Below are 25546 nucleotides of genomic sequence, written 5' to 3'. Positions count from 1 at the left end.
TGGCTGCATTGGGCTTGTAACTGCGGTATCCCTCCATCACAATCTCATAACCTGACGTATGTCCGCTGCCTTTGGAGGTAGTGTTTCTCCAATTGTCGCCTCTAGGATGCTAACAATGGAGCGAGAACACATTTTCTGTCTACAACAGCGTAACTTGCGGTTTGCTCCGCGCAACTGAGCTCGCGTTCCTTCAGATGCTCATGCAAATTTCGCTTCTTGCACTGCGTTGTCCAATATATGGTATGGATCTATGACTTTGGTTGTATCTTGTCAATCGCTGAACTCTCGTGCGCGGCAATGCGTCGCTGGAGCCACTACCTCCAGTCGCAACATACGGATGGTAGCGTCAACTCCGATCCTGAGCGGCTCATGTGCGTGGAACTTCAGGAAGCTTGTTTCGATGCATCGTTTATTGGGCTCTGCGATCGGTGTTAACAGATAAATGCAGTCTCCCTACTGCTGTGCCACGCTCAACGTCTCTGACATATTCTGTTATCGCCAGGTTCACTGCTATATTGGACAATTTCAATGACAGTATTCTTGGATTGATACGATGCCGTGGATCGCCAACAAATCTGCTCCTCCCCGTCCATCTTACCTCATTTTTCTGAGTGCTACCGGAGCTGGGACCTCCAGCGGCCGCAAATGAATGGTCTCGGTGAGCTCGGTCTCCAATGCGTTGACGACTGAACTCCAATCCATCAGGCACGTAGAAGCAGGACTGAGGGTAGTACGCGCTTGCGAAGGGCACCACAGTGTCTCAGAACTGAGATTATTGCTACACCCAACATTGCGCAGTCATGTTGCACAGATCTCAGACCAGAGAAGCATCCAACCGCATAGAATGTTCCGCCACAGAGACGGTCTTATACATGTGTACAGACTGACAGACCCCCACTGAGGCAGTCAATCCCATTTCAAGACGGATCTACTCACTCATTGACAAGACGCCGCGAGTCAATTTACAACTTCTTGAGGCTCGACCTGACTCTGATGCCTTACAGATTAATGTGGCAAACGGACATATCGAATATCTTGATCGACTTTCAGGCCTCATGGACCATACCGTTCGCGCAATGCATTGCTTGTTTGGCAAAAACCTGCGAGAGTATGAGTATTTGTTTATGCGTTCTGCCGCATCCGAGTTCTGCCGTCGCTTCTCAAATTTGGATGCAATGGTGTCTTAACCAAAAGTCTCCATGCTTGTGCGCGTCCGTGCGATTTTTATGCCAAGTACGTTGAAAGCACCGGTCTCTTTTGATCACCATGCATGCCTGAATAGCGGACCTGTTAGCGCTCAACATTAAATATTCGAACCTAACGACCGGCCGGCACGGAAGGTCCCAACCGACTTTGTCCAACAATACTCTTCGTTACGTAGCTATCCGCCATCACGCGTCGCGTCGCGGGTACTTACTGGCGACTCGGACTCAGATGTGCACTGCTACATACGCTGAGTCGTGCCGTGCATTACCCGTCTTGTCTATGTTCCGTTTGGTGTAGGAGTCAGCGCTCTGATCCGCGACCTAGTAATACCGAGCGGGTTATACACCGATTGCAATTCGCGCCAGATCTGAGCCTATCTCCGCCGTTCTGGTTGAGCATATGTGCGCTGAACGGGTGCGCCCAATGGAGCTTTTCGATTGGTACTACAACCAACGTTTCTGCACCGAGTCCAACACTGTCCCCGAAGTTTACTGATTTGGCGAGAGGGATGCGCAAGCATTCGGTACGGTTGTGCAAGATACCGTGACGGCAACCTATTTCCGCGTGGTCTCGGACCCGCATATTTGAGTACCTCCGGCACATTCGGACTGAAGAACAAAGCCTACTACTATCCTTGTGGGAGGGTCAGACTCGTAGAGTAGTGACCTTGTAACATGTGCAGTTTGGGTACCTTTCGAGTCGCCGGTATAGTATACCTTTTGCACGACTGTGAATCGACTACAGGCCCCAAGTGGAATATGTGAACGGTCAAGGTATGAACGCCTCCTCCTGGCCTCGGCTGTCTGTGTCAGTGCGTAATTTTAGTAGCGGGTTTTTGTTGGTCTTTTGTCTCAAGAATTCGGAATCTCCTCAGAATGGCCCCGTTTCCCAAACTGCACATTGGGTGAGTTTGCCTACTGAAAAACATCCCATAATACTGTCCGTATCCCCACACTCATGTACTTGGTGACATATCGCAGTCGAGATGGACCCTCAGAGGCCCGGAGAAGGTGTCAAGATCAGTGCGTCGCACGTGAAACCAAGCGCCTACACGCATCTCAGATTCAGATCTGTGTAGAAACATGAACGTTCGGCCATCCTGGCCAGAGTGTTGTATTCTCTCTATCGTCTCAACTCTACCCTACATCACTGTGTGCTATGTTTGTCATCGAACTCTACGTGTGGCGCGGTCTCCAGCGCCCTGCACACTTGCATTGCGACCACCATGACCTCAACCAAGCTCCCGTTCATCGCCCTGCAGACCCGGACATGGAGGCATATATTAGACCTGCCTTCAGTCAAGCCAGAGCCCATCGATCCAGACACCTGCAAGAGGTGTACAAGCACTCCAAAGAGCCTATCGACATTTCCAATCTTCGCAATGAACCCCTTTGCTGCTGGTGGTTGGGGAACTGGCTCTGGAATAGCACCCTCCATCTTCGGTGCCCTCCCCAGCGTGGCGATTTCGAATGCAAAGACGACGCAGCCCGACAGCGTGCTGTACAAGTTTACCAACTGCAACACCACCATATTAAACTGTAACATCGCTGGACCACAAGGCCGCGTCGTGTACCGCGTCGTGACCGACTCCGGAGCTCCGTCGTCCACGATGTGGAAAGACAACGACAACCGCAATGTGGCCATGGTCAACTGGCAGCCCAACGCCAACGTGGAGATACGTGGGATTGCCTCCAGACAGCGAGCACGCGACTGGCTTCATCTCTCCGCTGACAAGAGGTTCGATCAGTATACCCCGCTTCCACAAGTAATTGCACCCATGCTAACGATGAATGTACCTTTCTAGCAAGCGTGTCATGACTATCGCCGGGGTTCAGTACGCATGGTCCCCTATCGAAGGCTTCATATGTGTATGTCTTCACTAATATTATTGGCCGAGATAGTCACTCACCGTTGGTGTAGCTTTATAAGCTCCAGTCGACCGCCCCGAGAGTCCTGGCCAGGATTGGGAGAGCCCAGGACGTCACTCTCGAGATGACTCAAGAAGCCATGCAGCTGGGCCTGCTAGAAGCGTGCCTTGTCGCTACAGTGCTCTTGACCTGTGGCCACAATGTCGACTAATGAGCCACATAATCATCCCGAGCTCAATAGCACAGCTCAGTAGTAGTGCAACGCACCTATGTAGCAATCATATTCCTTTTCGTTTTCCAACCTACTGTAGTATAGCCGTTCATGCACATGCATTGTACGAGCTAGCGGGCAAGAGGGTCACTCTTTATTTATTTAATGTATGTTGTTCACCACTGTTGCAATCTGGCGTCGCATTTTCCCATGACAGGCCCAACCATAAATAATAGGGAAGACAGTACCTCGGTATTGAATATTGGGAAGCCAATGCCATCTTGTGATCATGAAGACAGTTCGTTCGGATGAAGAGAACGCGCGCAGCTAACCGCGCGCAGCTAACCCTGCGCAGCGCAGAGTGGAGTCAGTGAGGCTGATCTATGGAGACCACAGTCACTCCGGGATCCCAAAGATTTCTACGGCGTCAACAGAAGCCAACGTCAATGCTATTAATATAAGATTTGAGTCCGCGCAAGCAAAAACATCAACTGCACCTCATAAATGACCGACACGATCATTGAGTTGACGATTCAAGGCTGCTTGTAGGTGGCAAAACCAAGGAAGTATCAGGCATGCACGGCTATCCAACAATCCCATAATACATAATAAACATTGTCATGCAGCTTCAACAGTTTTAAAAATCGTTCGTATGCGGCCGTGCGGATATTGTGTATCCGCAGACCATCGTCCAACAAAGCATTGCGCACCGGAGACTGGTTCTATGTCAAAGGGTCAATACCCGTCGCTTAATCACAGCATGCCCAGCCACTTACGAGCGCGAGGGGCCTCACTCGGTCGAGGCGCGTAGTGAGCTGTGTAGTCATCTCCGCCACTGCGGCTTTATGTCTGACATCAGACTGATCATGCAGCACGTCCGGCAGCATACTGATGAGCCTCGGTACGGATCGCGAAAGATGTTCGAGGTCTGCTGCCTCCGCCGCATCGGGAACGGCAGAGTTCGTGTCTTCGAGGTAGTCTCCTAACTCCTCCAAACGTAACATGGCATGCGCGTAGTCCAAGAAGACCTATCGACGAGCATGCAATGAGTGATCCATGATATACACTGATCTCTGATTTTGACTGACCTTGCCTCTCGCATGCCAGTCATCTACAGGATGATCAAGGAACTGCTCGAATAATCCTTTCAGCAGCTCAAGATCCCCACGGATCACTGCGTCGGGCGCTAGCTCCAGCACAGCCAGATCGTGTGCAGCATTATACAAGCCGGCGGATAGATAAAGCTCGTACGCGCCGAAGACATCGCCACAGTCCAACGCATGCATAGCCTAAATTGACGGCATCGTGAGCGCGGAATGGAGATGAATTTTTGGCGTTTTACCTTGGCTTCGTTGACCCAGGCCAGCGGTAGCTTCAAGCTGCCCACGAGCCCGCGAGTCATCCAGTCATCCAACAAAGCCGCGGAACGACCCAGGAGCTCCTTGATTGCCTTGACGCGCCTGGCCGTGATCCGCGAACGTGAGCCTGCCACTCAGACACACAACCGATCAGAAACATACCCGGCGGAACCCTCGATATGTAACAGCACAAATGCCGCTTCCTGGATCAAGCCTTGCTGCTCCAGCTGCAGCGCATAGCTGTTCGCTAGGAGGTCCGCGCTCGGGCTATGGCCCTCCACCGGTGGTTCACCGTCCTCACTTGCGTCACTCGCATCTTCGCCCATAGTGAGACCAGCGTTGCCCCGATCGGCGAAGTCACGCACACGCAGACATCGCGACATCAGGATGTATAGATGCCACGGAAGGCGGTAGTCCGCGGGGGACGCGCTGAATGAGAGCGGCGTCAAAACGGTCGACAACGAACATGCAGGGTCGGCGTATAGCCTGATGAGAGAGTACAGAGCGTCCGGAGGATTAGCAGTGGATGCTCGTTTCCATGGGGCTAGGCTTGCATCACTGTCGGGCTGCTCCATGTACCAAGGAAGAGGTGAAGCAACGTTTCCTTGCGTGTTCTTCCAGTGCTGCTCGTACGCCTGGAAAGCGTCTGCGACCGTAGACTCCAACGGCTCGCCGTACCATAAGTGAAGGCCAAACGCTCGCCGCCAGTTCAAGCCCTTCGGGATGGAAATGTCGGGGCACCTATCAGGTCCTGGATCCTTGGAGCCTTCCAGCGTGTCCACAATACCACCGAGTAACGCGTATATCCGACGCGTGCTCTCGGTGATGTGGGCATCAACGTGGTCTCTCAGCCACGCATGCAGCTGTGTCCGCACATCGTCTCGGAATACGTCGTCTCCAGGGCATTGCGAGATGAGGGTAGCAAGTTTGACGTTGCCGCTGTCCATAGCGATCTCGCATGCTTTCTCGACTTGGTTCCCAGACAACAGTGCGAAGATACTGAACCCCCAGTCAGCACCGGGGTTTTCGCGCAGGTCCGAATCCACCGACGCCGCCACGGCGTTCTGCAGCCAACTTGAAAGCGCAGCTTTGCGGCGCAATGCGTACACTCGATTGCGGATGTCAGCCCCAATAGGTTCTTCTAGGCGCAGATGGATCGGGTCGAACAGCGCTCGGCCTAAGCGGAACAAGCACGCCTCGAACGTGCGGTCGGTGGCAGGAAATAGCGCGGCGAACGAGGAGAAGGTGAGCCGTTTTGACGGGTTTGCGAAAGGCACTCCATCTGCATCCGCCTCGATCGGTGAGGAGCTCAAGTGATGTGTGAGCAGTTTGGATGCGCGCTCGTTCACCTCGGCCAGTGATCCTACCTCAAGAGGCACAACCGTTTTGTGCAAGACAGAGGTGTTGGCCGAATTTGTCCTGGAAAGTGTTACGCAAGATACTAGAAATGAAGTGAAAGGGCTTACGGTGCGCTTTGAGGGCCACACAGGGCACCGAGGTGAATCAAGGTGCCTCCAGGGCCCCAGCCGACGCGGAACGAGCGTCCAAAAGCCAGTCCCGCATCCACGAAAGCGCCCTCGGTACCAATCACTGCAGATGCGGAGCCCTCAACGCGAGCATACTTCCGCGTTGGTCGGTAGGGCGCTGGTTCAAGATCTTGTGCGAATGATGCGCGCTGCGAAGCGTATGTCAGATACAATTGAGAGCAGAAGACAACTGAGGCGAAAAGTAATGGCTTGTAAATATGTTGAATGCATGATTTCCCCGCGAGCTTGCCATAAGCGAGATATTGTGGCGCTACATGCATATGCACTGCAGCCAGGTCTGTTTTGGATCCTAGACCGTGATCTTCGCAGAAGATATACTAGTTCGACTGGTGTGGCATGGCTACATGTCGTGCCGGGCGCGACAAGACTGAGGGGGCACAAGTTCTGGGCATGTCGGCGAGCTGTTCTACTAGGTTCCCGAGAGATGCGCTTGCAGATTGTGGAACAAGATGAGATGAATAGAAATGTTTACGCACCTGACGCATTTCCGTTCGCAGTCCCTCTCCCTCAGAATCCCTACTATGCTTCCGGCTCAGGCCCGCGAACACAGAGACCTTACGACGCAATGGTGGCTGTGACGCGGCCTTCAGCGCAGCCTCCTCCTCTGGCACCCGAAACAGCGCCGCCTGCATAACGTGCATCTTCTGCGCGTCCACCCCCACTTCTTTCGCCCATGTTGTGAGAGTCGGGTCTGCCAGAGCGCGCTGGGTCGGCGGCGGCGATTTGATGGCTGGGTGGAACTGAACCGTATGCCGTTGTCGAATTGCTAGTTCGTCTTCGGGTTCCTCCGGCTCTGACTCGCTGGGTTCAGAGATGGGTGAGTCTGCTCGTCTTCGTGCGCGAGCTGCGGGTGCGACCTCACGACCGCCTTCGTCTTCAGACGCGCCGGATGCGGACCCGACCTCGTCATCTACGCGCTTCGCGTCATCGTCGGAAGAGTATTCATCCTCGCTGTCCGTTGAGTATGCCCTGAAGCGCATGGGGACGATAGGTGGTGGCGGCGGCGTGGGGAGTGTCCTTTTGTTGAGGTGAAGTGTTTGAGGTGAAGTGAAGCGTTGACCACAACATGCGAGTCGCGCATAAACGCGGCAACACGTGACACGAGCGCTTGTCCTTGTTCTCCCAGCGCTTCCGCTCGACGATCGCTTGTTCTCAACCAGCGGCATGTTCGTCCTGTTCGCCTCGTTGTTCCCTTCTCCGGCCTTGAACTTGGCTTCCCTCTTTTTAGTGTCTGGGTCGTATGCGACGGCTCGAAGCCCTATTTGGCAGAGAAGGCAGGTATGACATCTGCAGTCCGGTCGTACGGTCGGCTCGCGCTCACCTGTACTGTCCGGTCTGTATAATGCTCACACTGAGTGTTACATGATTGACTACTTACTCTGCTCTCGCTCGTTACAGCTAGGTCCATTTCGTTGGCCCGCGCCTTCAAACACATAGGCGGAGTCCAGCGGGTTTGATATGGGATCACACCGGGCGCAGCGGAATTTGACGGCCAGGCTGAGCCAGGCAGCCGCGACCTTGGCTAGGCGGCCAGGTCGAGCGGCACAGTGTCCGGATCACCAAATACCAACGTCCGACGACCCCGCTCCTATGCGCACTTTCTGTGCGGGCCAACGAAATGGACCTAGCTGTAACTCTGCGCATCTTTCGCACTTCAATTCAACGTCTGTAGGATCGGAGTCGCCGCCGGCGGGCTACCCGCGGACATCACATCGATTCGCGCACTGCCCTGTGACAATCAACCGGTTCTGCCCAGTGTTCTCGTCTTCGTCTTCGCTTCCGTGACACGCATCGCGTCCTTCATGCCCCAGCCTCAGGCTCCAGCCCTGTGTCCGACTTTCCGGTCCCGGTGCTCCTATCTCTCACTGCTCTTCAATTCGTCCCGGCTCCGGCACTCCCAAAATGCATCACATCTTGTCTGCGAACTGCCAATTCGCTTCTCCCGGCTGGACATCTCAAGCCTATAAACGGTAGATCCTCCCACAAAGGGCGTTCGCAGAACATTGGACGCATGTGCTCGGACTGGCTTAGCGGAACTGCGGTCTACGGATTGGTAAGTGTATCCTCCTGGCGCAGTGGATATCCGTCTCTACTCATAATCCTCTACTATGTAGCTCACAATGCCCCTGAATCGGGAGCATATTCGATTTGGTGTATATGACAGCTAGCATGAGGTCGCCCGCAATCACAACGGAGTCATTTTACCTCTCTGTGATCTATCATGACAGTATTCTGGACGAACAGAGCCGAGCATGTAAGCAAGTCTCAACTCTGTCCATGACGCGCATTGTGCATGACTGCATGCTGACCCGAAACTCACATGTGGATTTTTGCGAACGTTGCCCAAGCTTGCGCCTTCACTGTCTCGTCTTAGGAGGGATACACTGTGTAAGTACATAGATATCTCAACTTGGTCTGTTGATGGGTGCTTTCGAATGTCGCACCACATTGGCGGCTTCCCTGCATCGTCCAGATGTGCCTTTGACTCCGACTTCTGGCATAGAGGTCCGATACTGATACAGCTAGGTCCATAACGTTGGGCCCCGCCCAAAACAGCGCGTATAGGAACGAAGGTCGTCGGACGTTGGTACTCAGCGATCCGGACACCGCCGCTCAACCTGGCCCACCATAGCCAAGGTCGCGGCTGCCTGGCTCAGCGCTCAGCCTGGTCGTCGAATTCCGCTGCGTCCGGCGTGATCCCATATCAAACCCGCCGGACTCAGCCTATGTATTTGAAAGGCGCGGGGCCCGACGATGTGGACTTAGCCAAACCCAGCTGTAAGTATTTCTCTGATAGGCCTGGAACTGTGATGGTCAGGGACGCCAACGCGGCTGCAGAACGATGATGGGACTGTCCTCGAGATTGTGAATCGCATGCATACATCCTGTCAATAGAAGAGCCAACAACGTGTGCTTATAACGAGGTTACCCACGGTTAGAACGCTCGTCCCGAGAAGCCGCGGCCCTCTAACTGCGAGCCCCGAGAATTCCCACTGTCACAAAAACTCAAGGAATAAGCACATTAGGTTTTTGTCTCGCGATCCAACATGGCCACACACTTGTCACTTTGCCATTAAGCTTGCAGATTGTCTCCGGATCGCGATGGGTTGAGCAAGACTACTTCGGAGTCGGGAGGAGGACGCTACGGTATCGTCGACATGGGCGCCTGTGGTACCTGACTACGCATGCAGGCATTGCGTCGAGGGTCTGACAAGAAACCCCGCTGGGTGAGAAACGTTGGCCACGCCACTACTTGAGCCTCTCTACCTGCGCGTTCCTTCGCAGTCTCCGGGGCAGGCCAATCCGAATATCACCCCTACTCGGTCGCCGATCAGACCACGTACCAAATTGCGATACCAGGCCAGCCCACGTCCAATCACTGCCGTGCATCGTATCCGGATTCCATGCCTGTGCTGCCATCGCAGCTCTAACCCCACTTACGGCCTGCCGCGACCTCGCAGACCGCTCCATCGCGTGCCTTCATACGGGTGCTTTTCATCGTAGCTGTGCTCCCTGACGCCCATCCGTGGCGCGCCGAGGCCGTTACGATATCGAAGCAGCTGCAGTATGTAACCAGCCTGATACGGTCACCCTAATTTGCCGCCAATTCAATGACGTATATAAATATGCCCACCAGCCATAACGCGCACGCCTTCCGCCCCCACCCGCCGACGATGGACCCCTACTTGGTAGCCGCGTTGCTCGCCCTGCCGATCCTGTACTCCGTATGGCGGAACTTCCTGACGATCAGTGCTGTGAGTTGATGATTGGTACTTTGTGCTATTCGGCTCACATGTACAACCCTACAGTTGTCGCGCATACCGACGGTTGGCGGACCCTCCATCCCGATACTTGACTTCATCGGCGCCATTCGCTATCTTATGCATAGCGATGTCATCCTCTGGGAAGGTTACCAGAAGGTTTGTTAGAGATGTCAGATGCGGTTGTACTGTTTGACATATCACGGTCGCGTCGTTTCCGCAGTACCGCAATGGCGCGTTCAAGCATCGTGATGTAGACGGTTGGCATGTCGTGGTCAGCGGGCCGAAGCTGGTGGAAGAACTCTGCCGTGCCCCGGAGAACATGCTGTCCTTGATAGAGGCGAGCAAAGATGTTCGTGCTCGTTCCTCATTCGAACGGAAAGGCCAATACTCACGCAATGCAAACACAGGCAGTCCAGACGGACTGGACGCTCGGACCAAGTCTCGACCGGGTCGCATACCATATCCCAATCATCCGTAATACGTTCACGCGTGCATTGACACCTCTTTTGGAGACATGCACGACGAGATTGAACACGCGTTCGACGATAATATCCCGAAGACCAAGGGTACGTCCTTAGTCTACCATAATCGCATGGCGGAATCTGATCATATTGCTAACGAACCTCATGATACCATCCTGTTCAGACTGGATCAAGGTGCCTATGCTCCCTACCATGATGGAGGTCGTGTGTCGCACGAGCAACCGCCTTTTCGTGGGGCTGAGTCTATGTACGTCCCGTGATCGTCGCCTCCGGCATTCCCACGTCGAACTAAGTTCGTGCCTCCTTGTTCCCTGCAGGCAGAGACCGGACTATATCGAGCTCAACAAGCGTTTCACGCTTGACATCTTCGTTGGCGGGCAGATCATCCGTCTGTTCCCTGATGTCCTGAAGCCGTGAGTGGCGGGAAATGTCCCTCGCTTGAGGGTGGCAGACACTGAAAGTACCTGCGGCGGATCTAGAACGGCGGTTCGGCTCCTCACTAAGGTTCACAGTGGGATCCAGAGAGGCACGAGGCACCTGCAGCCGCTCATCGAGGAGCGTCTCCGGATGATGAAGCAGCATGGCAAGGAGTGGCCAGGCAAGCCTGTGAGCGCGGATCTTGCATGTTCGCGAGGGACCGTTGCTGATTCACGGAGCCTAGAATGATATGCTGCAGTGGGTCATGGACGAGGCGGAGGGCGACGAGCTCCTGGTCGATCGTCTCGTCATCCGGATTATGACGATCAACATCACGGCGATCAACACCTCCAGCATGGTACGTTCTCCGCTACATATCGTATATTATTCGGAAGCTAGGGTCGTGGTAGACCTTCAGCAACGCTCTGTTCTACCTCGCGGCCCATCCCGAATGGGTGCAGCCGCTCCGAGATGAAGTGGAGGGGATCCTCAAGGAGGAGGGCTGGACGAAGGATTCCGTAAACAAGATGGCCAAGGTCGACAGCTTCCTCCGGGAGTCTCAGCGCTACTGCGCCCTCGGGACGAGTGAGCTCCCCGTCTCCTCCACGCGGCGTCGAGCTGACCTACCATCTTCAGAGTCGCTCCGGCGCACTGCGATGTCGGACTACACCTTCTCTGACGGGACGTTCATCCCGAAGGGCACGAAGATCTCGATCCCGATGCACGCGATCCACCACGACGAGGACATCTACCCGCACGCGAACGTGTTCGACCCCTGGCGCTGGTCCGAGGTCCGCAAGGACGACACGGAGGCGACGAAGTTCCAGATGGTCAGCACGGGCCCGGAGCACGTCGCCTTCGGCCACGGGCGGCATGGATGGTGTGTCCCGTCTTCCCGGCGCAGACTTCTCCGCGAGGCGAAGCTGACATGTTTGCGTTTGTGACAGCCCCGGCAGGTTCTTCGTCGCGAGCGAGCTGAAGTCGATGCTCGCGCACCTGGTGCTGAACTACGACATGAAGATGGAGAAGGAGGGCCAGGTCCCGCCCGTGCGCTGGTTCGGCACGCGTCTGTACGTCAGCCGGAAGCAAGAGGTCATGTTCCGCAAAAGGCAGACGTGAGGCGCAATAGCGCCGTAACCCATTTTATGTGTATAGTGGTGCTTTATTTTGGCTCGTTGTTACTCGCCGTGCTTTCTTACCTGCTCTTAGAGTATTGTTGTGTCGTTTTAGTTTTATTGCATGGACACTTTGGCATCGCGACTGGATAACGTATTACTGGGCCCGGCTAAGTACTCAAGTTCAAAGCGGTCGGCTGCAAAGAGCGTGATTCTTTGGATACACTCACCATGGTGTCGATATGTACTTTTGCATATACAGCACAGGCTGAGCAGAATGCCTGTCACTGTATACAAGCACTGCGTTCACGGTCGGGGCATGATGTAGCGTGACAGAAACGCGACCCGTCACGCGTGCCAAACCTGTGACCATACGCGATTCTCTTCTCAACGCGCGTCAGACGCGCGTTCTCCTTTCCTCGACCCGCTGCCGTCTCCTTCTCTAGCAATGGCCGAACACATCTCACCTCGCGTAAATGCGACTCGCCTCGCAGAATACATTGGGCGAACCGTTCGCCTCACATGCAAGGTAGTCAGGGTACGCACTGTCGCCTCGTCCGCGTGGATGACCGAGCTCTGATACCAGTTAGCAATATAGTCTCAGAGCGACGTGGCTATCGTCCAGGCGCCAGATGGTGGAGAAGTTTCTGTGCGACTGACGAAGGTAAGCTTCTAGTTCTCGATGTAACGAGCATCCGATCACGACCGTGTCCAGGGTGCCGACATCACCGCTCCCTTCATTGAGGTCATCGGCGCAGTCGTCGATGCCGGGACGGTCAGAATGCTTGCTTGTATCAATCTCGGTGACGACCTGGGTGCGCGACTTACCTATACACAAGCTGTGCTGGGGCTAACTCGGATGCTCTCCCCAGATATGGACCTCGTGAATGATGTTGTAGAGGTGTGGCACGATCCACGTTTCGCCAAGATGGTATAAAATGTATGGAACAAAGGGCGCCACGGTTCATTGCTGTATTTGTATGTGCTGTATTATTATTTGCTCCACAGACTTCATCCTTGAAACTACGGCGTTGAAAGGTGTCTCGAGAGTCCCGGGCAATGTCTCTGCGGGTCGCAAACACACCGTGGCTACTTTCGATCTGATATCTGACAGGCACGAAAGCTGACACGCGATCCGTGCTTGCATGCATGTTCGGCTCGTCCGGCTCGCGGTAAGTGGATGCTATTCTTCTCTGCATTTACCTGAGCGCGGGTTGCACTTACACATCTGCGTGTCAGCTAGCGATCCCACTAACCCGGGGTCTGCGGGTGTGATCAAAAGCGTTCTTCGCGTTGGTCTCACGTTGCATTGAACTAGTCGGCCTGCATGCGAGCGATATCGCTGATTGGCAACATTGCAGCTGCCGATGCAACCGAAGAGTCAGAGGCTGCCGCTTTCTCTTGAAGTACAGGCTACCTACGCGATACATTCGTCTGCCGTAGCTATGACGTCCATGGCACCCGTTGAAATCCTCCGGGCATGTCGTCGTGATCGAGCGCGTCATGACTGCGGACAAGAACTAGGAACGCTGGCAAGCAATCCTTGTCCATGCTGTGAAACGCAAATCTGGTCGTAGCGTATGTGGCGCTCCCAGTCTTTGTTCATGTTCAACTAATCGTAGGAGAGGTGGACAAAACCACATAGATTGAAGCGGACTGTGCGTCAGCCTTAATTAGGCACGCCCATACTCTTGGTTTATTTAGTTGTTCCCGCGGCGTTTTGTGTGGAACGGTCACGGTGGCGTTCAATCCATCCAAGGCTGGTCCTGGATTAGACATACGCGTCTCGCGCACATACACCGCTCAATCTTCCGTCATGGTGTCCCCGGTACCACACAAGTCACGGATGCGGCCATGGACACCCTTGACTCAAGTTGCCAACGTGCTCAGCCCAAAACGTTTGCCTCCGTGTGGCAGCTGATTCGTCGAAATCTTGTGTGAAGTAAGTATAGTCACTGGTTTGTTTTGTTGTCACCCGTAGGCAATGTACTGACTATGCCAGTGCCAGGGATACAATTGAGCCCAGTTTCTGCTGACCGGACAAGGAGCAGGAAGTCGTTTCACATCTAGCATCGGTTTGAGAAATTTTGAATTACAATACACTAATGGCGTCCTGTGTCCGTGAAAAGCCACGATTCAATATCCATGTGTCAAAGCAATATCCATGTGTCAAAGAATGTGGTACGGAGCGCCTTGTTCAACTAATCAATAGGTTCCGCAAGTCCGAATCCAACGTACAACGATTAATTGAGATCACCGCCGTAGAAGACTGAACGCCTCAGGTGAGCTTGAGCATTCCTTGAACTACAAGCAATCAAGACTCACTGTACTTCGCCACGTAATTCACAGATATGTCCGAGTCATTGCCGTACGTGCACTGGTCGTAAGGTCAGTCCTCGGTCAAGACAATCTATACAGTTGACAGCAAGACTCACAGACGACGGAGGCTGGCCGCCAACCGAGTCGAACCGGAAAAGTTCGCCCGCAATCTTGCCCTCCACATTCAGGACCTCCAGCCAGGTGATGTCCGTCGCAGCGTCGTTCGGGCTAGACAGCGTGCCGTTGACCCTCCCGATGACGAACGCCTCTGAGTTGCCCTCAAACTTGCCATTTGACGTGAAGTCCCACTTCGGAGAGAGGCCCTGATTTGTGACAGGGTTGTGCACGAAATAGTGCTGCGCGAGATTCGCGGGCGGGTTGAGGAAGTGCACAAACTCGATCGTTTGCTGGATGGACATTGACCGCGAGAGCTCGTCCCAGCTGGATAGAAAACGTCCTGGATTGTGGGAAACCAGGATGCGTTCACGTAGCAGGAGGCGTCGATTATCTCGGCTACCGCGCCCACATTTCTGCAGTCCACGGCGGGTCAGTAGGTGAGTGGAATATTCGCTCTCCTTGGATCACTCACGTGAAGGTATTGCTAGATGAGCAGGTGTAGTTTTGCACGCCAAACGCAAGACCGATGAACTCCGGGTCCAAGTTGCTTGGGACCGTGAGCTGGGTCTGATTTGACGGGAACGAAGGCACGAAGCCTGACAGACTACAATCAGCTACCTTGCCGTACCCCTTGAAGTCGGTCGAGTTCGCGCCGGGAGACCATCCATACTGGAGTGCAGTTGCGATGAGCGAGCCTGTGAAGGTCTTCAAAAGGGAGGACGTGTCGATCATGTACATGGCGGCGGGAAAATACACGTATTAGTCGGTGAAGGTTGGCAAGCCTAAGGAAGAAGAGCAAAGAGCGGGACAAGCATGATCGTGGACTCTGCGGGGATTTATACCACACCCTAGTCCGAGTCTGCGCTAAGTTGGTGTCGCTGCCTAGTCGTTGCCCTGGCAATATGGGCGGCTGCTTGAGGGATCATATATAGCATTGTTCTGATATGAGGGGCCAAGCCTCGAATATTAATAGTCATTACGGAAGTGTTTCCCACCCGGTACGAGCCCATACCCATAAGTACGACTCGGAGCAGCGCACCACTCATGGTTTGAGATACTCAGCCATGCTGGGTCAATTAAATCAAGCGGTCGAGCGTCGGTCAATAATACGGCTGGAGGATGGACTGGGCGGTGTTCCCATTGAGGTGTTTCGTTTCCGTTCCGCCTCGACCACCGACTGGCCAATGAGCGTGACTGACCAATGAGCGTGTAGATCGTCCACGAGTTCGAGCATCCTCACTATTTTCTCTTGCACCTCAAGTTCTGCCATCGTGGGAGAGGAGTGGTGATCCTGTAAAACCCACCAGTGCCAGTGGCATTAGGCCTCGCTGACAAGCAATCCTTGTCCACGGTGTGGAACGCAAATCTGATCGTGGCGAAGCGCCATCGGTCCGAGTCTCTCTTCAACTAGCGCAGGAGAGGGTGGCAAAGCTCAAGTGGCAAGTAGATCCAAGCGGTCTGTACGTCAGCCTCAAGTGTCAGAGTGGCAGTGTAGATACGTGTGAACGCAGACTATCGCAGCTCGATGGGTTATTATCCGTCAGAGTAACCTGACGAAAGCCGCAGTAATCGGAGAGAGCAGAACCTGTCAGCATTGTCGACCTCTGCGAGGATGGGTATATATGTACAACAGATGTACTTCCGCCCAACAACTACAGGTACTCCGCGATGGACACCGTCAATCAGGGCGGTCGTCGCCATCCAGAGGAAGGTTGATGCACTCCCGTACTTCATCGTGCACCAAAGTAGCATGCCCCCCGTGTCGCGCGACGTACATATAGTACAACCCTTTCCCAGAGTTATTATGAAACTTCTATGATCGCAGAGGGTACAAGAGTTATTACTGCATCGCGCGCGACTATCCTACATGTAATCCACAGGCCTCAGCGTCAGGAGCCGCATCGCCGACGCGAGCACATCCTTCGCGCGCAGGTACATCCACATCCGGGCCCGCGCCTTTTCAAGGTCTGGCTCGCCCTTGACCTTGATCGGCATCCACGCCTGCGAGATCGCATGCGAGAGGCGGAACGCGAACGTCGTCACCTCGCTCGACTCGTGCTTCTTGATCGTCATTTTCACAACGTGGGGATACATCCCGAGCAGGTAGATGATCTGTCGACAGGGGGCTCCGTGAGCAGCTCCGTCTTGATCTCGGATGTCGGGGGCAGCGGGAGCAGTTCTGGGTTATTTCGCGTGATGGACGATATGCGGACGTGCGCATACTGGAGGTATGGCCCAGTATCGCCCTCGGCGGAGAGCACTCGGTCCCAGTTGAAGGTGTAGCTGTTGATTCTGTGCATAAAATCAGCAAACGCCGCCCGAACGCGAGTTCAAGCAGCCGACGCACCGCTTCGCGGTCATGTCCTGGACCTTGATCCCAGAGATGCCGACCTCCTGCGAGACCACCTCCGGTTCCTTGATGTTCTGGTACTTGTCCTCGTTCTTGCGCATGTGCTCGTGCGTGACGCTGCCGGCCTCGCGGATGATGTCGTCAAGGAAGACGACGGTGCCCTTGCGCGTGCTCATGCCGAGCACGAGGCCGTAGTTGATGTGCTCGATGCGGTCCGCCCATGGGAGCTCCATTAGCTTGAGCACCTTCATGAATGCGCGACGTGCAAGTCCTGCTGCGTCGAGATGACGTACAGCATCTTGTCGAATTTGTATTTCTCGTAGCGCTCCATCGCGCCGCCGATGTCGCGCGTCAGGTAGATCGACGTCCCGTCTGCACGCCTATGGTCAGTCGCATGCGGATGGAACACAGCAAAGACGCACCCTTTTTCCGCACGACCGCCCTCGCGAGCTTGTACTCCTCCAGATTCACAAGTTTCGCGCCGTCGGTGTCCTCTATGAGCCCCATCTGCTCCAACCGTGCAAGCGCCTCGTTCTGGCTCTCCTTCCCGACCTGGCTCTCGCCCGTGTACACGTCAAAGTGCACGTTCAGCCGTGCGTAGTCCTCCTCGTACTTCTTCACCGAGAGTTCACGCCACATCCGCCAGTCCGCGAGCGCGGTCTCGTCACCGTCCTCCATTCGCTTGAAGAACGCCGCCGCATCGACCTTCACAGACGGGTCCTTTGCCGCATCGGCGTTGATCTTCACGTAGACCTCGAAGAGGTGCTTGATGGCGTCTTTTTCGAGCTCTTCTCGCGAGCCGTATTTGTTGAAGCCCACAGCGATCAGGCCAAACTGGAGACACACATCAACGACCCTCCGTCGCGAGAGTGAAGCAAACGTACCTGTGTTCCCCAGTCGCCCAGGTAGTTCATCGAGATGACCTCCCAGCCGCACGCCTTGTACAGGTTGGCGAGGAATCCGCCGATGATGGTACTTCGCAAGTGCCCGACGTGGAACTGTTTTGCGATATTCGGCGAAGAGTACTCGATTATGACACGCTTTCCCTGGCCCGACGTGTTGGAGCCATATTCTGCCTGGCCTGACGGCGTGGCATGCGTGAGGGTGTACACTTGGTCAAGGACCAGGCGGTTCATGGTGTGGTGCAGAGGGTGAAATGGAGGAAGCCCTTGTCGCACACCAAATTTTCTATCCATTCGTCGGGTTGGAACTAGTCAAACGGTCGTCAGCTTGTTGAGATCGGCCAAGAGTGTGTCAGATGGAAGTAATCTGAGTTCCAGACGCGTGCTAGAGCAACAAATTGCGTGCTCTGCGCATACTCGGTAACGTAGTCTGATCGCACCTGATATGCGAGGTCATCGCGATCCGCAATGCAACCGATGATGTAAGCGACGACAGAGCGGAGACCAATGCGACTCCGTAAGACAGTAATGTGGAGCCCGCCTATGTGACCCACATAGTAGGAGAGAGCGCAACACCGTCCATGAGGTGGCACACCGTTCCCGTCGGGAAGGCGAATCTCAGCCCCGCATCTCCTGCGAAGGCCGTACGAGAGATAAGCTCCATCACGTGGCCCACCGAGCCCGCGAAAGGAGGCCGGTGGCGATGTCTGTGGACGAGAGCCAGCGCCATGCACAGGTGACGAGGAGGAGGTCTGACCTCCGCCTTAGCAGCCGTCGCTTCATCGCGCCGCAGCCCGTAAGTGAGAAGCCGACAGCCATTACGACAGTGTACAAAGACCGGAAGAGCAAGAGGAAGCCTCAGGCAGAGCCTGTCTACCACACATCGCAATCGCAATGGTCATGACAGGCACGCCTTCCTTTTCCTGCACCGACTGTACCGCCGACCCATCTGGCCGCAAAATCCTCGTGCTGCGCCTCCATAGGCATCGCAACGTTCCCTACACCTAGCGACGGAGACAGAGAAGTCGTAGGCTCACCTTGCTCAAGACCTTCTGGTTATGGACATCCAACTTGCCAGGCAACCTGAACCGACCAAGATGCACAGTGAAGTCTTCGTCCTTCTTTCCATAGTCCACAGCCTCGAGCACTTGTTCGGTCGTCAATTCTGGGAGAGCCTCCGCTATGAGTTGTGCGATTGCGGTCCGGAACGCGTCCATGACACATCGCTCGAACTCCACGCCCGGCAGTTGGGGTAGCGCTCTGAGGTGCGCAGGAATCTTGAAGCCTGTGCTCATGCCTGGTGTTGGTGCTGGAGACCTGCCTGTCGAAAGTTGGCGGCGAGAGAGGTAGACGGCTGAGAATGAGATGATAGACCGGGGCTTGAAGCGATGTTTTACAGCTGATGATACAAGGGTGAGACGGGGTCGCCGGAGGAACTGCACGGTCGCAGAAGCTTTCAGGATATCCTATCTGAGCAATGCATGCAATCGATAGAAATTTTGGCGAGTAAAGCTGGAAGAGAGGACAGTGACTTTGCGGTGACTCGGAGTCACGAGCAAAGACCTCCAGCCACCGAGCCATCCGCGCTTGCACCTGTCGCCCGATTTGGCAGGTTTACTAGAACGACACCCCCGTCCACATTCCGGGCACAACCGATCAGACATCCCTTCTCTCATCTCATTGATCTTGCATGGGAAATTCATGCGGGGTAGGAACAGCAGCAAGCACAAACATCAGTCATGAGGGTAGACATGCGCGGGTATGAAATAAATATCAAACAAGTGCAAATGGCAGGTGTTATACATGGACGGGAGGTATAGCAGAGATTATTTAGCAACACGGGAGCGTCGAGGACCATAATCGGCGACCAACGAGTACGATAAGTAATAAAATACACAGCCTCTTGCAGCGCGCCGGTACACCTCCACACCTCAACCCCAGAAGGGCCGCATGCGGTAAGTCGTGCCCACACACCACTGAAGCACCTGGACGAGCGCGTCGCCGTGCAAGCGCTCACCATTCGATCACCTCAGGGAAGTACTTCGCGATGAGTGTCTCGTAGTACGGCCTGAGCTTCTCCGGGTTGACCGGATCGTCGCTCTTGCTATAGAGGTCATATGGGTTGAATGCCCTGACAGCGGCCAGCGCGCGCTCGTCCGCGGCATTAGTCAGGTGCGAGTACGCGCCCTCCCTGTGCCATCTGCATCCGGCGACGAGGCGTTAGAAAGATCGATCGTGTGCGTACACGCTGCGGAAGATTACGTACGGGTAGAAGCTGTGGTAGCGGATCATGTACAGAGCATCCTCTGGCAGGCTGCTCTGCTTCTTCAACACATGATACAGGTACTGTATGCCATCGTCAGGACAGGCCTTTATAATCGAGGGGTATGGGGGGACGGACCTCGTCGTGTCCCCAGGAGAGCATAACGTTCTCGAGACCACAATGGGGCTGGTACACGCCATACTCGGTCGAGTAGACAGGGTCCCTCGAGTCGGGGTTGCCCGCAAATGTGTCTGGGTAGATAATCTTATCGGCGAATTTGCACCCCACGACGAAAGTATCCTGCGAGGGTCCATCCGCATTGGTCAACGTGCGTGAGATACGGAGGTGCTGAACTTACGCCGACGACGTCCCATTGACCTCTGCAGGAGATGATCGAACTCAATCAGCCCCATTAGGCCGCACGCAGAGCTGATGGAAGCACTCACTCAGCGCCGAAGAAGTAGAGTAGCTTCCCGAGATCGTGCACCAGGCCGGCAACCTGCATCCACTCAGGCTTGCCGTCCCTCCGGATGGCCTCGGCCGTCTGGAGGAGGTGCTCAATCTGCGTAACGCTCGTCTATAGTCGTGCGTGAGCTATGCGCAACGATGAACAGAATAAACGGACGTTGACGCACGTCTGGGTCGGAGTCGTCGACGAGCTTGTCGAGCATTTCCATTGCATCCCAGATGCCTGTTAAAGGGAAGGGAAGAACCGTCAATCACTGCGGATACGGCCGCGAGACTCGGTCGTACCCATTCGCGCCCGCACGGTCTTCTTAAACTCCTGGCGGACCCTAATATTGTATTCCACAGTTTGCTTCTCTGAAGCCGACGCCCTCGGTCAGCCGAGACGCATAGATACGGCGTCGATACATACCGTGTTGCTCGCGATAGAAGTTCTTCACCCGCTCGCAGGCGTCTTCGTACTGGCGGAACTGTGCCTTGTCCTTCTCGGCGTCGAACTTGGACTGTTCGCCCCAGTCTGGGACGTTCTTGGCACCCTTGAGCTTGTTCACTGTTGTGGGCAGAACGGATGTGAGACAAAGCACATGCGGTGGCACGACGCGTGCAAGGCGTACGGACCTTCATCGACGGCATCGGAGATGATGTCGAGAGCGCGAGCGTCGACAACGTGCATGGCGAGTGATAAATGGATGGAAGAGAAGGAAGTAAAACTTGAGACTCGAGGGTGATGGTGCTGAGACAAACGAGCAACGCGTGAAGGTTATATACCTGGTGTGGCACAGGTGGAGAAGGCGGACGCGGCGCAGATTTGTCAAACCGTTCAAATTGATCGGCAGTCCTAAACGAGCAGTGCATGTGTGGGCACCAAGCGCTGGCAGAGATGCCGGAAAACGATGGCGCTGGGTTGGGGAGGGGTATGACTTCTTCTACCCACCATGGCAGGTGGGTTACAGTCTCAGGTCGTTCGTGCGCGTCGGGCGATTCGAATGGGCCTCATTGCACACTGCGAACCGCGGACGCGCATCGTTCTGATAAGGCGGTCACGTGGTGTTGCTAGCGCCCTTCAGATGCTGCCTCCCACCGTCCACCAAACGGTCCAAACGACCCGCCTGAGGGCACCAGCACTCTTGGTTGCCGCGCACGGTCACACATCAATTGACTAAGGCCGCACACAACGCGGGGATCCGGTCCGATGCGCCAGGGCCCCTCTTGCCGGCGGTTCCGCCCTCGTTAGATGCTCCGTACTTGGAGAGTTGGGGGATGACCAGGGATGACCGGGATTTCGGGGTTCAGATGTCCCGCTCTTACCCCAGAGGTAGATATGTTTCCGGGCATACATCCAAGACTACTGCGGTCGCTCGGACCGATATGCGACGAACATTAGACTCGGGTCACCGAATAAACGATCGTACTCCACGTACTCGCTCCAATCCAACAAAATGCTTCGTGTAAAGGATAGTACCATATACATCAATATGAGTACAATGCAAAGTTTGGGAAACCTGCCAGTCAACTGTCAGACGAGGGTGTAACATTCTAACGGTACTCGAGTTAATGACACACACATTACACGGTACACCAATGGGAAAAGACGTAAAATCACCTCACGAGCTGGTAGGTCGCCGTTGCACATGAACTGCTCACCGAGAGCACCCACGCTTCGTCAATGATGTCAGGATGCATTGGCATGGTGCTCGATGCACAAGCCGATAAGAGACACCCGCTCTCTAAAATTCAGAAGCATTGCCTAGATTTCTGAAGGAGCGTTAAATAGGAATGAAGGCAGGTGTCACGGTCGATGATGCGGTCAAACTGGCCGGCCGGGAAGGACAGAAGATGCGACACAGGTGCAAGCTTCGTGCCGCGTACCAGACACAATTAGGCCATGAGTCCCAGCTACGTACGATTTGGAGTTTTGATGCCAATGCTCAGACCCAGAATCGACAATCCAATTGCTCGTGTTTAGCAGCGAAAGAGCTTGAGGGACTTGTTGACGCTAAGGTCGCCGTCCGAGCAACGTGTCAGCTGTGACCTCTTCTTGCCTAGCTGCAAACTCGCAACCGACAAGCCGAACATCATACATACCCGCCGAGAGGACTGTACCCAACAAAGTGCGTGTAAAAGGCCAACGTGATGTCAGCCATTCGCGCCCCGCAGGCACATCGTTGCGGGGAAGTGGGAACTGATAATCGGACAACCTCCGCACTGGCAGCTAGGCCCGTTCTGGATCTTGCAGACGCAGTCTGTGTCTGCAACTGCTGAGAGATTCGAATGATGAGTGAGACGTCGAGAATCCTCACAGAAAAAAGCCGACTCACAAGACGACTCATATGACAGTCAGCAGACATGTTTTCCGCGATCTCCGCTGGTCATGGACACCTTCAAGGCGACCCATACCCGTACGGGGTGGGACAGCCTCCGCCATATAAGTGGTAGCGTCGGGAGCCGTGGAGTGCCATCAGCTGGGGGCAGAGGCAGGAGCGACAGTCCGAAGGCGAGGGCTCTCCGTTGGATGTAATGGCCACGTACTTGAGAGCCGCTGACGGTGTGGAGGAGACAGCGGGGTACTACCGTCCGGGCGCTGGTTGCCGCGGATCGGCTACTACTCGTTTCTGTGGTCGCGGATTGAGCACCCGGAAACAAGCAATGCAAAGCGGAGAAAGATAGTTGAGGGCATCCAACTGCTTCAAAGTCTCGATGTGTACGGTCGTGCTGGCTACGTTCAGGCCTGTGAAAGAGTGAGACTAAGATGTTCATTGCACATCCGGTCGACATTTCTTAGTGGACGTACTAGTGGGAGCCCCGCTGATAAATTCTTTGTATCATGAACTTGACTCGACATCGACGGCCACATGAACAACAAATGTTTGATTAGTGTTCTTCCCAAGGGCTTCAACTGTAATCAGAATTGACGCTACCATAACTTAGCCGTTGCTGATGCCAGACAAGTCCAAAAATTCATGAATATACTTATAGCGAATCGACCACAGCGCAACGTCGCTAGACAGAGGCTTTCGTGTGGGAGAAGAGGGGGCGACAGTTGTCAAAGTCATTTGGGTCGTCGACTCGCCGTTGACGGAAGCGTCGGCCCGACATCCGGCGATACCCATGCACCAACAACACGTCGGGATCGCGTGGTACTAACGCCGCCTCCACCGCCGGCGGCACTGAGCATCTCTTCCTCAACGTCCACGACGACGGCGACGGCGACCCTCACCCACCATACTCAGCAGACACAGTCGAACATCATGGCACAGCGCGAGCAGCTGGCACACACAGCACGCTTCCTACAGCTTCAGCAGCAGTATCTGGAGAAGTCAGGCCACCGCGACCCCCTCCGCGCCGTATGCCCGCCGTCCCCGACCTGCGCTTCGAGCAGAGCTATCTTGCGAGCGTCAAGCCATACGTACACATTGAGCGCTCACTCGCGGAGCAACCCGCGGTGGACGGAAAGGGCAAGGGCAAAGCGGTCGATGCGCAGGCGACGGTCGGAGCTCGCAACAGAGGTCGTTACGGTACAGTGGGGGCGGGTGATGTGGATCACGACGAGGGACCAAATCATCAGTCCTTTCTTGCAAGGCTCGTTGAGGTACGTCTCTCCCTCACAGGTTTGCCACCACCGTCTGAATTTGCCTACGGGGCCGCAGAGGTCTTGCGGGCGTGTTCCTCACTCCCTTGCTCGTCGACGCAGGAGCAAGATTTCGCGCCTGGTGGGCGAAAGGAGCGTACCGCGCGGACCGACCTGCACAGGAGGGCCACGGAGTGGGCTGGCTACGCAATTGGATCGGGAGCTTGACTGTAGCGGGCGGTCCGGCGGCACGTCTGTCATGACGCAAGCAGCAGCTACCGTGCCTATCCTCGTACACTACGTCTGGTTGATTGATCTTGTGCGACGCGAGGTACACACTTCGTTTGCTCTCTACCCCGCAACTCGAATCAGCTCACTGAAATTGCAGATGTTACGGCAAGAGGGAGGATGCCGGGGAAATCGATGTCATCGACCGACTCGGAATCGTCGCTGTTTCAAAGCTCACGGACGTGTGCACTGCCGCTGACGCACTATGTCATTTTTGCGACGTAGTTGATGCCGACACCGGGCGCTACTACGGACGTCCACTTCTGTATCGTCGTTGGCAGTCGGAGCACTCCGGTTACCTCTCATCTCCATCTTGTGAGGGGTTTTACCATTTCAGCATTCCGCGTCATCCCCGAGCTCCGACTTTGCAAGGCTTCATCGTGGTCCTTACGTTACAAGCTTCATCGTGGTCCTTACGTTACAAGTCGACCGCAGCGTGTTCAGTAACTCCAACGTGTTACGACTCCACATCAAATAAGCTTTTTGGCGGCGTGCGCGCGAGGAAGCCCTCGAATCGTAATAATTCCCTTTCTATACTTTGCTTTAAACGCGCTAACTAGACGGAGCCTGTCCGCACTATCCGGAGAAACGACGACCTCCACCCACTCGTTCACCCACATATAGCGCGAGAACGCGACGTATAACCACCTAAACCACACCAACTGCGAGCGGTGCTGCATCATCGCGCGCAGGGCCGTCACATACTCCCGCACGCCAGCCACGAACGCTGGCCCTCGCCGGACGCCCATATCGCCCACACCACCGCGTCCTTTCCCCGCACTCGACTGCGTCCTTCCTTCCTCGGACGATCGCGCGGGCGGAATGGGCGCCTCCGCGGGCGCCAGGCGCAAGGTCCGCAGAGCGTCGGACATGGCTGAGCTCGCTTTCAATAGAAGCGGGCTCGCAGGACCGGTGTACTTCCATACGAGGGGGACGGAGACGAGTGTGAACAGTCGCGGCCGGGTGAGTGCGCTGTCGTCTGAGTCCGAGGAGGATGGGAAGGACGAGAGCAGGCGTGCTGCACCGTGACACAGCGAGATGTGGTTCGGGTGCCCGGAGATGCCGTACGCGTCGAATGTCAGGATCTGCGCGCGTTGACGATGCCGTCAGGGAGACGAGACGGGATAGCCGGTGTACGATGACGCACCGTCGTGATGCGGTTCTCGAGGACGTATGGTCGGACGACGTCCGCGACGGTGTCGTAGTCCCACTGTGCGGTGAAGTTGTCTTGCAGGTCACTACGGTTCAAGTTCTGTGAGTCCGATCTGAATCTTCCCCGCGGACGGAGATCCGTGAAGTGCAGATA

General features: G+C 55.2%; 9 protein-coding genes across 9 annotated transcripts; 4 read left to right on the top strand and 5 right to left on the bottom strand.

Annotated features, from left to right (window-relative positions):
• The first annotated feature begins 2309 nt into the window (after positions 1–2309).
• B0H18DRAFT_985309 (uncharacterized protein) lies at positions 2310–3705 on the top strand. The gene is made up of 3 exons (XM_048044728.1): positions 2310–2943; positions 3011–3074; positions 3127–3705. Exons 1-3 carry the CDS (start codon positions 2432–2434, stop codon positions 3283–3285), a joined length of 735 nt encoding a protein of 244 aa, XP_047897688.1. The 5' UTR covers positions 2310–2431; the 3' UTR covers positions 3286–3705.
• A 28-nt stretch (positions 3706–3733) lies between these two features.
• On the bottom strand, positions 3734–6760 carry B0H18DRAFT_675541 (nuclear protein 96-domain-containing protein). The gene is made up of 7 exons (XM_048039117.1): positions 6667–6760; positions 6110–6599; positions 4806–6062; positions 4628–4745; positions 4374–4574; positions 4062–4313; positions 3734–4007 (listed from the first exon to the last, which is right to left on the bottom strand). Exons 2-7 carry the CDS (start codon positions 6448–6450, stop codon positions 3855–3857), a joined length of 2322 nt encoding a protein of 773 aa, XP_047897687.1. The 5' UTR covers positions 6451–6599; positions 6667–6760; the 3' UTR covers positions 3734–3854.
• A 3067-nt stretch (positions 6761–9827) lies between these two features.
• B0H18DRAFT_985296 (cytochrome P450) lies at positions 9828–12276 on the top strand. The gene is made up of 12 exons (XM_048044727.1): positions 9828–9945; positions 10000–10110; positions 10175–10303; positions 10362–10443; positions 10467–10520; positions 10600–10687; positions 10754–10849; positions 10916–11042; positions 11098–11211; positions 11264–11438; positions 11490–11733; positions 11801–12276. Exons 1-12 carry the CDS (start codon positions 9865–9867, stop codon positions 11970–11972), a joined length of 1473 nt encoding a protein of 490 aa, XP_047897686.1. The 5' UTR covers positions 9828–9864; the 3' UTR covers positions 11973–12276.
• Positions 12277–12378: 102 nt separating this feature from the next.
• Positions 12379–13009, top strand: B0H18DRAFT_928762 (replication factor A protein 3). The gene is made up of 4 exons (XM_048041679.1): positions 12379–12506; positions 12567–12632; positions 12684–12783; positions 12841–13009. Exons 1-4 carry the CDS (start codon positions 12417–12419, stop codon positions 12903–12905), a joined length of 321 nt encoding a protein of 106 aa, XP_047897685.1. The 5' UTR covers positions 12379–12416; the 3' UTR covers positions 12906–13009.
• Positions 13010–13880: 871 nt separating this feature from the next.
• On the bottom strand, positions 13881–15258 carry B0H18DRAFT_1093073 (uncharacterized protein). The gene is made up of 6 exons (XM_048032336.1): positions 14877–15258; positions 14742–14817; positions 14404–14718; positions 14294–14345; positions 13971–14237; positions 13881–13910 (listed from the first exon to the last, which is right to left on the bottom strand). Exons 1-5 carry the CDS (start codon positions 15140–15142, stop codon positions 14212–14214), a joined length of 735 nt encoding a protein of 244 aa, XP_047897684.1. The 5' UTR covers positions 15143–15258; the 3' UTR covers positions 13881–13910; positions 13971–14211.
• A 1009-nt stretch (positions 15259–16267) lies between these two features.
• B0H18DRAFT_1083212 (arginyl-tRNA synthetase) lies at positions 16268–18951 on the bottom strand (the record flags this gene model as incomplete). Its single annotated transcript, XM_048031634.1, has 8 exons — positions 16268–16465; positions 16525–16696; positions 16752–16990; positions 17017–17126; positions 17177–17588; positions 17639–17922; positions 18602–18605; positions 18694–18951. The coding sequence occupies 8 exons, from the start codon at positions 18949–18951 to the stop codon at positions 16268–16270; spliced, it is 1677 nt and encodes a 558-aa protein (XP_047897683.1).
• Positions 18952–19373: 422 nt separating this feature from the next.
• On the bottom strand, positions 19374–21379 carry B0H18DRAFT_928759 (myo-inositol oxygenase). Its single transcript, XM_048041678.1, has 9 exons — positions 21003–21379; positions 20797–20934; positions 20673–20741; positions 20555–20610; positions 20366–20496; positions 20278–20299; positions 20058–20219; positions 19923–20002; positions 19374–19856 (listed from the first exon to the last, which is right to left on the bottom strand). Exons 1-9 carry the CDS (start codon positions 21055–21057, stop codon positions 19670–19672), a joined length of 900 nt encoding a protein of 299 aa, XP_047897682.1. The 5' UTR covers positions 21058–21379; the 3' UTR covers positions 19374–19669.
• A 2351-nt stretch (positions 21380–23730) lies between these two features.
• B0H18DRAFT_870951 (uncharacterized protein) lies at positions 23731–24215 on the top strand (the record flags this gene model as incomplete). Its single annotated transcript, XM_048040132.1, is given in 3 exon segments — positions 23731–23871; positions 23891–23973; positions 24032–24215. The coding sequence occupies 3 exon segments, from the start codon at positions 23731–23733 to the stop codon at positions 24213–24215; spliced, it is 408 nt and encodes a 135-aa protein (XP_047897681.1).
• A 495-nt stretch (positions 24216–24710) lies between these two features.
• B0H18DRAFT_870949 (putative deacetylase LmbE-like domain-containing protein) lies at positions 24711–25489 on the bottom strand (the record flags this gene model as incomplete). The annotated part of the gene is made up of 4 exons (XM_048040131.1): positions 24711–24973; positions 25004–25020; positions 25111–25325; positions 25388–25489. Coding segments are annotated over 4 exons (597 nt in total), but the record flags the coding sequence as incomplete, so codon positions are not given.
• Between the last annotated feature and the right edge of the window lie 57 nt (positions 25490–25546).

The sequence above is a fragment of the Fomitopsis serialis genome (assembly GCF_022376445.1).
Source record: "Fomitopsis serialis strain Sig1Antser10 chromosome Unknown B0H18scaffold_9, whole genome shotgun sequence".
NCBI lineage: Eukaryota > Fungi > Basidiomycota > Agaricomycetes > Polyporales > Fomitopsidaceae > Fomitopsis > Fomitopsis serialis.
Note: the sequence above shows the minus strand (reverse complement) of the source record. Positions and strands in the feature narration are given on the sequence as shown.

Excerpts from the sequence above, each read along its gene's own strand:
- B0H18DRAFT_985309 (XM_048044728.1), top strand. The coding sequence starts at position 2,432 with ATGACCTCAACCAAGCTCCCGTTCATCGCCCTGCAGACCCGGACATGG. Across the intron at positions 2,944-3,010 it reads CATCTCTCCGCTGACAAGAG|CAAGCGTGTCATGACTATCG; the intron begins GTTCGATCAGTA and ends GTACCTTTCTAG. Across the intron at positions 3,075-3,126 it reads CTATCGAAGGCTTCATATGT|CTTTATAAGCTCCAGTCGAC; the intron begins GTATGTCTTCAC and ends CCGTTGGTGTAG.
- B0H18DRAFT_675541 (XM_048039117.1), bottom strand. The coding sequence starts at position 6,450 with ATGCATGTAGCGCCACAATATCTCGCTTATGGCAAGCTCGCGGGGAAA. Across the intron at positions 6,063-6,109 it reads TGTGGCCCTCAAAGCGCACC|GACAAATTCGGCCAACACCT; the intron begins GTAAGCCCTTTC and ends AACACTTTCCAG. Across the intron at positions 4,575-4,627 it reads CCTGGGTCAACGAAGCCAAG|GCTATGCATGCGTTGGACTG; the intron begins GTAAAACGCCAA and ends CCGTCAATTTAG.
- B0H18DRAFT_985296 (XM_048044727.1), top strand. The coding sequence starts at position 9,865 with ATGGACCCCTACTTGGTAGCCGCGTTGCTCGCCCTGCCGATCCTGTAC. Across the intron at positions 11,439-11,489 it reads CTACTGCGCCCTCGGGACGA|AGTCGCTCCGGCGCACTGCG; the intron begins GTGAGCTCCCCG and ends TACCATCTTCAG. Across the intron at positions 11,734-11,800 it reads GGCCACGGGCGGCATGGATG|CCCCGGCAGGTTCTTCGTCG; the intron begins GTGTGTCCCGTC and ends CGTTTGTGACAG.
- B0H18DRAFT_928762 (XM_048041679.1), top strand. The coding sequence starts at position 12,417 with ATGGCCGAACACATCTCACCTCGCGTAAATGCGACTCGCCTCGCAGAA. Across the intron at positions 12,633-12,683 it reads TTTCTGTGCGACTGACGAAG|GGTGCCGACATCACCGCTCC; the intron begins GTAAGCTTCTAG and ends GACCGTGTCCAG. Across the intron at positions 12,784-12,840 it reads CAATCTCGGTGACGACCTGG|ATATGGACCTCGTGAATGAT; the intron begins GTGCGCGACTTA and ends TGCTCTCCCCAG.
- B0H18DRAFT_1093073 (XM_048032336.1), bottom strand. The coding sequence starts at position 15,142 with ATGTACATGATCGACACGTCCTCCCTTTTGAAGACCTTCACAGGCTCG. Across the intron at positions 14,346-14,403 it reads GCGGCCAGCCTCCGTCGTCT|TGCACGTACGGCAATGACTC; the intron begins GTGAGTCTTGCT and ends CCTTACGACCAG. Across the intron at positions 14,238-14,293 it reads GAATTACGTGGCGAAGTACA|TCTTCTACGGCGGTGATCTC; the intron begins GTGAGTCTTGAT and ends TGAGGCGTTCAG.
- B0H18DRAFT_928759 (XM_048041678.1), bottom strand. The coding sequence starts at position 21,057 with ATGCACGTTGTCGACGCTCGCGCTCTCGACATCATCTCCGATGCCGTC. Across the intron at positions 20,003-20,057 it reads TCTCCTGGGGACACGACGAG|TACCTGTATCATGTGTTGAA; the intron begins GTCCGTCCCCCC and ends GATGGCATACAG. Across the intron at positions 19,857-19,922 it reads CGCTACCACAGCTTCTACCC|ATGGCACAGGGAGGGCGCGT; the intron begins GTACGTAATCTT and ends CGCCGGATGCAG.